This window comes from Salmo trutta, chromosome 26 (genome assembly GCF_901001165.1).
Source record: "Salmo trutta chromosome 26, fSalTru1.1, whole genome shotgun sequence".
Classification (NCBI taxonomy): Eukaryota; Metazoa; Chordata; class Actinopteri; order Salmoniformes; family Salmonidae; genus Salmo; species Salmo trutta.
The window spans coordinates 39,023,280-39,032,975 of NC_042982.1; the positions used below are offsets into that span (position 1 = coordinate 39,023,280).

Consider the following 9,696-nt stretch of genomic DNA (forward strand, 5'->3'; position numbering starts at 1 on the left):
GTCAAGGGTCTGGAGGGCGTTCATGGAACGTCTGGGGGTCTCGGTCAGCCTTGCCTCAAGTTTTCACCTCGAGAGTAACGGGCAGGTGGAGTGAACCAGGATGTGGGTAGGTTTCTGCGGGTCTATTGCCAGGACCGGCCGGGGGAGTGGGTGGCGTTCGTGCCCTAGGCAGAGATGGCCCAGAACTCGCTCCGACTCTCCCTTACTAACCTCTCCCCCTTCCAGTGCGTACTGGGGTACCAGCCGGTTCTGGTGCCTTGGCATCAATGCCAGATCGAGGCTCCTGCGGTGGATGACTGGTTTAGGCGTGCTGAGGAGACATGGGACGCCACTCATGTGCACCTTCAGCGGGCCGTGAGGCGGCAGAAAACCTGCGCAGATCGCCACCTCAGTGAGGCCCCAGTGTTCGCACCGGGGGACCGGGTCTGGCTCTCGACCTGAAACCTGCCCCTCCGCCTGCCCTGCCGGACGCTGGGCCCATGGTTTGTGGGGCCATTCAAAGTCCTGAGGAGACTGAACGAGGTATGTTACAGGTTACAAGCTTCCCCCCGATTATCTTATTAACCCCTCGTTCAATGTGTCTCTCCTCAGGCCGGTGGTGGCTGATCCACTCCAGGAGTCTGAGGTGCGGGAGGTCCTGGACATCGAGGGGGCCCCGGTGTATGCAGTTTGATCCATACTGGATTCGAGGCATCGGGCGAGGGGCCTTCAGTACCTCATGGAGTGGGAGGGGTACGGTCCCGGAGGAGAGATGCTGGGTGCCGGTGGAGGACGTGTTAGACCCATCGATGCTTAGGGAGTTCCACCGTGTCCATCCGGATCGCCGTGCGCCTAGCCCTCCGGGTCGTCCCCAAGGCTGGAGCCGCGCGTCGGGGGGGGGGGGGGGTACTGGCACAACTTCTGCCGAAGTCGGTCCCTCTCCTTGTTCGGGCGGTGTTCGGCGGGCAGTGTTCGGCGGTCGACGTCACCAGTCTTCTAGCCATCGCTGATCCACCTTTCATTTTCCATTCTACACACCTGGTTTTCATTCCCCAATCACATGTTCATGTATTTAACCCTCTGTTTCCCCCATGTTTTTTGTGCGTGATTGTTTTATATGTTCATGTCGGTTCATGATGGCTGGTTTTTTGACGGGTGCTGTTTTCACCCGTGCGTAATATTTATCGTTTGGTATTTGTTACCTTGTACTTTGATTTCTGAGTAAAGTACGTTGCTCACTCATTTTTGCTCTCCTGCGCCTGACTTCATGCACCAGCTACACTCACCTTCTGACACCGTCATTTTAAATAAGAATTTGTTCTTAACTGACTTTCCTAGTTAAATAAAGGTCAAATGTATATATATTTTTTATTGTGATTCTGAATAGGCAACCAATAGTAAATGCGTCCATTTTCAATAGTCACTCAAAACGTTTAATGTAGGAAATGAAAAAAGATCAGGAGCAACTCAGTAGTGATCAGTACTGACACAACACTACACATGTAAACGGCAGTAGGGATTCAGTACTGACACAACACTACACAGGTAAACGGCAGTAGTGATCAGTACTGACACAACACTACACAGGTAAACGGCAGTAGTGATCAGTACTGACACAACACTACACAGGTAAACGGCAGTAGTGATCAGTACTGACACAACACTACACAGGTAAACGGCAGTAGTGATCAGTACTGACACAACACTACACAGGTAAACGGCAGTAGTGATCAGTACTGACACAACACTACACAGGTAAACGGCAGTAGTGATCAGTACTGACACAACACTACACAGGTAAACGGCAGTAGTGATCAGTACTGACACAACACTACACATGTAAACGGCAGTAGTGATTCAGTAGGTATACAGCAGAAATGTATAGGCATTTTGTTGTAATTCGATAGTGGACATGCCAGAATTGAGTAGGAAATATGAAGTGCTCACAAGTAGTGAAACGTCGCCAATTTATCACTAATTACTACATAAATCAATACTGGTTTACTATACATTTCAATAGCAATCAAGTAGTAAAACCAGTAGGTTTTGTGTAGTAGTAATTTAGTAGTACTTTCTCATGAGGGGAAGCAGAGAGACATAAACACACTCGTCTTGATTGATCAGATTTAATTTTAAAGGCATTTAAAAAGTCATATTAAAACGTAATAAAGTAGATAACAATATAAATGACGTCTTCACTTGAAGGTTCCAGAGAAAGTTCCAGAGGGACCACCCTTTCTTTGTCTATAGTGGAAAAAAACAACGACTGATCAGTTGAAATCTGTCCTGCTAGGTCACACACGTCTGTTCTCTGACACAACTGTCAGTCTCCCTCACCTGTCCTTCCTTTCACGCCCCCTGTCGTTGATCCGGACCTCCCTGCTCCCCTGTTTCCTGGCTCCATGGCTAGGCCTGTCCTCCTCATCCAGAAGCTCTTTAGGGAACAGACTCTGCTCGTCAAAGGCAGCCTTCACCACTGCAGGAGGGCACAGAGAGGGAATAACATCCTGAAGGTAGTCTGACACAAAACAACAGAACTGTATTATCTCAAAACTATATATTATTCTTAAAACTATTTATTAATCAAACTTTGTATTGATATTTTTGTTTCTTTCTTTTCACATCAATAAGGGGCGTACCCTCAGTGTTGGCAGGTAGGGGTGTGAATATTGGGCTGGTATTGGCTCTACGGTTGAAGTAGTGGTGAGGGTGTATGATAAACTCTGGTCTGGACAGCTCTCCTACAGACTGTACTTCTCCGACACGCAGCCCACTGAACGTACCTACAGAGGAAGTGGAAACACACTGACGACTGTAGAGAAATATGTATGCGCACACACACAAAAACACACACACACACACACCCACACAAATCTGACTTCAGATGAGAGGAGAATAGAAGGCATGAGAATACAGGAAGGGAACCCATTAGCTGAGTCTGGACTTACCAACATCAGTATTCAGTGGTGTCTCCCTATGGCCAGGTCGGCTGTCACTCACCCTCAGGCCCCGCCTCTCCTTGTAGCTCCGCCCCAAAATACTACTCGGAGGAGTACAGTCACCGGGAATACTACACACACACACATCATGCACACACACACACACACATCAGGCACACATACACACACACACACATCATGCACACACACCATGCAGATACACACATACATGCAGGCGCACACACACACACACACACACATCATGCAGACATGCACACACATCATGCAGGCACACACACACATCATGCAGACACACACACACATCATGCAGACACACACACACATCATGCAGGCACACACACACATCATGCAGACACACACACACATCATGCAGACATTACATGACATCACAGTGAATTACTAAATTAAAGACTTGTCATGTGTTGTTGTATGGTGAATATCTAGTTAGCTACAACCACTCTTTCATCTCCAGTGGGTTTTCTATCTGTGTACAGTATGTTCAGTCTATTTGTCTCCAGTGGGTTTTCTATCTGTGTACAGTATGTTCAGTCTATTTGTCTCCAGTGGGTTTTCTATCTGTGTACAGTATGTTCAGTCTATTTGTCTCCAGTGGGTTTTCTATCTGTGTACAGTATGTTCAGTCTATTTGTCTCCAGTGGGTTTTTGAGCTGTGTACAGTATGTTCAGTCTATTTGTCTCCAGTGGGTTTTTGAGCTGTGTACAGTATGTTCAGTCTATTTGTCTCCAGGGGGTTTTTGAGCTGTGTACAGTATGTTCAGTCTATTTGTCTCCAGTGGGTTTTTGAGCTGTGTACAGTATGTTCAGTCTATTTGTCTCCAGTGGGTTTTTGAGCTGTGTACAGTATGTTCAGTCTATTTGTCTCCAGTGGGTTTTTGAGCTGTGTACAGTATGTTCAGTCTATTTGTCTCCAGTGGGTTTTCTATCTGTGTACAGTATGTTCAGTCTATTTGTCTCCAGTGGGTTTTTGAGCTGTGTACAGTATGTTCAGTCTATTTGTCTCCAGTGGGTTTTCTATCTGTGTACAGTATGTTCAGTCTATTTGTCTCCAGTGGGTTTTTGAGCTGTGTACAGTATGTTCAGTCTATTTGTCTCCAGTGAGTTTTCTATCTGTACAGTCCTTTTCAGGACATATTAACGTCATAAAGTTCAGAATGTCTTGCTGTGACACAGTGGGAACTTACATTGACCCCAGCTCCTCTCTCTCCAGGCCTGTGTTGTCTCCAGCCTCCTCTGTCTCCACTACTTCCCTTCTCTCCTCCCGCATCTTGAGGGGTTGGCTGTCAAACTCAGGGTCTGTACCACTGGGGCTCTGCAGTGACACTGTCCCCTCTCTAGGCTCTCCTTCTCTCACTTGGACAGATCCAGGCCCATCCAAACGCCAGTGCTCCTCCTAAAAATGTGTGTGTGTGGGGGGGGGGGGGGGGTAAACGCTTTTTACAAACACACTTGTAAAGAGAGTTTAGTCCGGGTTTCACTTCTGATTCATCAACCACACACCTCCCACATACTGTACACACACTCAGTCAGAGTGATAAACACTGTCTAACAGAGTGGTTAACACTGTCTACCAGAGTGGTTAACACTGTCTACCAGAGTGGTTAACACTGTCTACCAGAGTGGTTAACACTGTCTACCAGAGTGATAAACACTGTCTACCAGAGTGGTTAACACTGTCTACCAGAGTGGTTAACACTGTCTACCAGAGTGATAAACACTGTCTACCAGAGTGGTTAACACTGTCTACCAGAGTGGTTAACACTGTCTACCAGAGTGATAAACACTGTCTACCAGAGTGGTTAACACTGTCTACCAGAGTGGTTAACACTGTCTACCAGAGTGGTTAACACTGTCTACCAGAGTGGTTAACACTGTCTACCAGAGTGGTTAACACTGTCTACCAGATCTACCAGAGTGGTTAACACTGTCTACCAGAGTGATAAACACTGTCTACCAGAGTGGTTAACACTGTCTACCAGAGTGGTTAACACTGTCTACCAGAGTGGTTAACACTGTCTACCAGAGTGGTTAACACTGTCTACCAGAGTGGTTAACACTGTCTACCAGAGTGATAAACACTGTCTACCAGAGTGGTTAACACTGTCTACCAGAGTGGTTAACACTGTCTACCAGAGTGGTTAACATTGTCTACCAGAGTGGTTAACACTGTCTACCAGAGTGGTTAACACTGTCTACCAGAGTGGTTAACACTGTCTACCAGAGTGATAAACACTGTCTACCAGAGTGATAATCACTGCCTACCAGAGTGATAAACACTGTCTACCAGAGTGATAAACACTGCCTACCAGAGTGATAATCACTGTCTACCAGAGTGATAATCACTGTCTACCAGAGTGATAATCACTGTCTACCAGAGTGATAATCACTGTCTACCAGAGTGATGTCTACCAGAGTGGTTAACACTGTCTACCAGAGTGATAAACACTGCCTACCAGAGTGATAAACACTGCCTACCAGAGTGATAAACACTGCCTACCAGAGTGATAATCACTGTCTACCAGAGTGATAAACACTGTCTACCAGAGTGATAATCACTGTCTACCAGAGTGATAATCACTGTCTACCAGAGTGATGTCTACCAGAGTGGTTAACACTGTCTACCAGAGTGATAAACACTGCCTACCAGAGTGATAAACACTGCCTACCAGAGTGCATAGGGTTACTGGGTGTGTAAGTCAGTGGTGGTCGGTCCCATTTTAAGGGAGGACAATATGTTTTTTCATGAGCATGGTCTTATTTCTAATACAGAATAGTGGATTTCTCATTCATATTCCATTCCCCCAGTTCAATGTAGCATTGATAGGTTAAGACTACTACATGATACTCTAATTTTCCCTATGCTCATCATCAGGTTGCTACAACCTAGCCTATGAATTAAAGATTACAACGTCAAGAGACAAAATTGAGGTCGACAAACAGTGACATTCAATACCGCCTTGCACACTCTTACCTGCATCTAGCTGATATAGGGTGTAATCATTAGTCCAACAGTTGCAAACGAGAATTTCTATTGGACAAATTCAGGTATGTTAATCCCCGTTTTGTTCCATTTGCTTCCGTTTTAAGAAACATTTTTCAACAGAATCGGTGGAATGAATACACCCCTGATCACGCGTAAACACAGTTCACTTTCATAGCAGCCACGTTGTATTCCTTCTATGCGCTCTCCTCCTCTTACATTGTCCTTTTGCTTGTGGACTTCAATGCACAAACCGTACTGTAGACCTTCTTTGCAAAACAGTGTGTTTAAATCAATTGTTTGGTGACGTGATTATATTTAGTATAGTTTTATCTAAAAAGGATACGTTTTGAAATATTTTACAATAAAAAAATGTATGAAATTCACTGAGGAGGATGGTCCTACCTCCACTGATGTAGATGAGTACCTGTTACACACCTGTGGCCGAGCACACACACACACAGACACACACACAGACACACACCTGTCCGAACACGCCCACTGTGTCCCCAGGCAGGTAGCTGAGAGCTACGCTACAGTCTGCAGATGCTGAGAGGAGGAGGAGCCTGTCGCCATGGAGACACGTCTCCAAGTGAGTTACACAGTCCATGTGTGGGCGGAGACTACCCAGCAATTCTGGAGCCTCATTGGTCACTCCGTCGCTGGGCAGGAGGCAGTATTCCTAATGGACAGGCAGACAAACAAACACACAGAACACCACAATATATAATCACAGACCATTAAAGCAGCTAAAAAGGAAACATCTAGGCCTAGTCTCTCTCTCTCCAACCTGTATGCCCCAGGTCTTCAGGGTTCCCTCCATGTCAGCAGTGATCAGGTATCGACCACAGGTGGTCATGGTCATGATGATGGACCCTATGTCTTTATGAGCTGTGAACACAGCAACCAGACCGCTATGGACCGTGTTCCAGAACCGAACCAGACCAGAACCGCCACATGAGACCAGGTCCGCTCCACCTACAGACCACAACAGGGCCAGTCAGTGACTAGAACAGTATAATAGAATCACGTATCCTTTCACAGGAGTTTACAAAAGTACCATCGCTCACCAACGGTGGCAAAGCCCTTACGTCCTGGCAGGAAGAAGATTCTGGAGACGCTACCACTGCTCTCTGAGTGCTCCTCACCGTTCACATTACACACTGGAGATATGGGGTCATTGAAAGGACGTTTGTGTTAAAGTGTTGTGTAGAGTGTGGGGGGGTTAAATAGCAGTACTTGTAGTAGTTAGTTAGACAGGCGGTGTGTCAGTGTGGTTCTGACCCGTCTGAGACCTGCTGCGTTCTCTCTCAGGATCTGGACGGAGCTTTCTCAGGGCGTTCTCTGTGCTGTTGTTCCACACCGTCAGCTCCCCGTCATAACTTCCTGTCCACACAGAAAACAGGAACAAAACAGGATATGCACATTACGATATCTTACACATCTCTTCACTCTTTGCCAATGTTTCCAGAACCTTTCAGAAGCATTTTCCTGGAGGTGCAGTGTGCCATGTCATGATTAAATCAAACCAAAGTTTATTTGTCACGTGCACTGAATAGAACAGGTGAAATGCTTGGAGTGAAATGCTTACTTACAGGCCCTAACCAACAATGCAATCGTTAAGTAAAAAAATAGGTATTACACCCTCATAGTGCTTTATTTACAATACCACAACATATAGTCTGTTCTGCCTGGGCCTGCCAACACTGATCTGAGTACAGCATTATACAACAAGGTTCCTCTGTGTGACATGAGGATTCAGGAGGAGCTGATCTTAGTACAGCATTATACAACATGTCTCCTGTGTGTGAGGTGAGGGTTCAGGATGACCTGATCAGCAGGAGAGAGAAGGCGCATTAGGAGGAGAGAGAGAGGAGGAAGAGGAGTAAGAGATAAAGCGGAGTAAGAGAAGGGAGAGATAAGGAGGAGGAAGAGGAGGGAGAGAGGAGGAGGAGGAGGAAGAGCAGGGAGAGATGAGGAAGAAAAGGAGGGAGAGATGAGGAGGAGGAATAAGAGAGAGAGAGGAGGAAGAGCAGGGAGAGATGAGGAGGAAGAAGAAGAGAGAGAGAGGAGGAAGAGGAGGGAGAGAGGAGGAGGAAGAGGAGGGAGAGAGGAGGAGAAAGAGCAGGGAGAGAGGAGGAGGAAGAGGGGGGAGAGAGAAGGAGGAAGAGGAGGGAGAGAGGAGGAGGAGGAAGAAGAGGGAGAGAGAAGGAGGAAGAGGAGGGAGAGAGGAGGAGGAAGAGGGGGGAGAGAGGAGGAGGAAGAGGAGGGAGAGAGAAGGAGGAAGAGGAGGGAGAGAGAAGGAGGAAGAGGAGGGAGAGAGAAGGAGGAGGGAGAGAGAAGGAGGAAGAGGAGGGAGAGAGAAGGAGGAGGGAGAGAGAAGGAGGAGGAAGAGGGAGAGATGAGGAGGAGGGAAAGAGAAGGAGAAAGAGGAGGGAGAGAGGAGGAGGAAGAGGGGGGATGAGGAGGAGGAAGAGGAGGGAGAGAGAGAGAAAGAGGAGGAAGAGGGAGAGAGGAGGAAGAGCAGGGAGAAATGAGGAGGAAGAAGAGGAAGGAGAGATGAGGAAGAGGAAGAGGAGGGAGAGAGGAGGAGAAATCAGAGGGATCGATGAGGAGGAGGAAGAGTGTGAGAGCAGTCGGAGAAGGTTTAAAAGTGTTGTCCATTGAGGGAGCTCATTGCATTATTCATGCTGCCCAGGGACCAGCTATATCCACTGTCTGTTATCCCTGCCTCTCTCTCAATTCAATTCCATTTCAATTAAAGGGCTTTATTGGCATGGGAAACATATGTTAACATTGCCAAAGCAAGTGAACTAGATAATAAACAAAAGTGAAATAAGCAATAAAAATGAACAGTAAACATTAAACTCACAAAAGTTACAAAATAATAAAGACATTACAAATGTCATATTATGTGCAAATAGTAAAACATATAAACATAAAAATGGGTTGTATTTGCAATGGTGTTTGTTCTTCACTGGTTGCCCTTTTCTTGTGGCAACAGGTCACAAATCGTGCTGCTGTGATGGTACACTGTGGTATTTCACCCAGTAGATATGGGAGTTCATTAAAATTGGGTTTGTTTTCAAATTCTTTGAGTATCTGTGTAATCTGAGGAAAATATGTGTCTCTAATATGGTCATACATTTGGCAGGAGGTTAGGAAGTGCAGCTCGGTTTCCACCTCATTTTGTGGGCAGTGTTCACATAGACTGTCTTCTCTTGAGTGCCAGGTCTGTCTATGGCAGCCTTTCTCAATAGCAAGGCTATGCTCACTGAGTCTGTACAAAGTCAAAACTTTCCTTAAGTTTGGGTTAGTCATAGTGGTCAGTTATTCTGCCACTGTTTACTCTCTGTTCAGGGCCAAATAGCATTCCAGTTTGCTCTGTTTTTTTGTTAATTCTTTCCAATGTGTCAATTAATTATCTTTTTGTTTTACTCTCTCTCTCTCTCTCTCTCTCTCTCTCTCTCTCTCTCTCTCTCTCTCTCTCTCTCTCTCTCTCTCTCTCTCTCTCTCTCTCTCTCTCGCTCTCCTGCTAATCTTATTTCTTTCTCTCTGTCTTTCTCTCTCTTTCCCCTTCCTCACTCCCTACCTCCCTACTTCTCTCTCTCAGTCTCTTGCAGTGGGGACAGACAGACTCCCAGGAGGGTCACAGCGTGGGAATGGGTAGAAGAGGAGAGAAGTGAGGAACGGGAGACAGACGCTTACAGAGTGAAAGAGGCTGTGCTTCAAAGCAGGTGAGCAGCACAGGCTAAAGAG

General features: G+C 46.4%; 1 protein-coding gene across 1 annotated transcript in view; it reads right to left on the minus strand.

The window, feature by feature from the left end:
* Positions 1-1,394: 1,394 nt before the first annotated feature.
* Positions 1,395-9,696, minus strand: part of LOC115163908 (WD repeat-containing protein 49-like) — a 12,987-nt gene continuing 4,685 nt past the window's right edge. Inside the window, exons 6-14 of the mRNA XM_029716107.1 lie at positions 7,222-7,323; positions 7,008-7,100; positions 6,728-6,915; positions 6,422-6,619; positions 4,142-4,350; positions 2,928-3,049; positions 2,619-2,762; positions 2,317-2,455; positions 1,395-2,223 (exon numbers count right to left, since the gene is read on the minus strand). Coding sequence (XP_029571967.1) covers positions 2,175-2,223; positions 2,317-2,455; positions 2,619-2,762; positions 2,928-3,049; positions 4,142-4,350; positions 6,422-6,619; positions 6,728-6,915; positions 7,008-7,100; positions 7,222-7,323 — 1,244 coding nt within the window. The 3' untranslated portion in view covers positions 1,395-2,174. The remainder of the gene's footprint in view (positions 2,224-2,316; positions 2,456-2,618; positions 2,763-2,927; positions 3,050-4,141; positions 4,351-6,421; positions 6,620-6,727; positions 6,916-7,007; positions 7,101-7,221; positions 7,324-9,696) is intronic.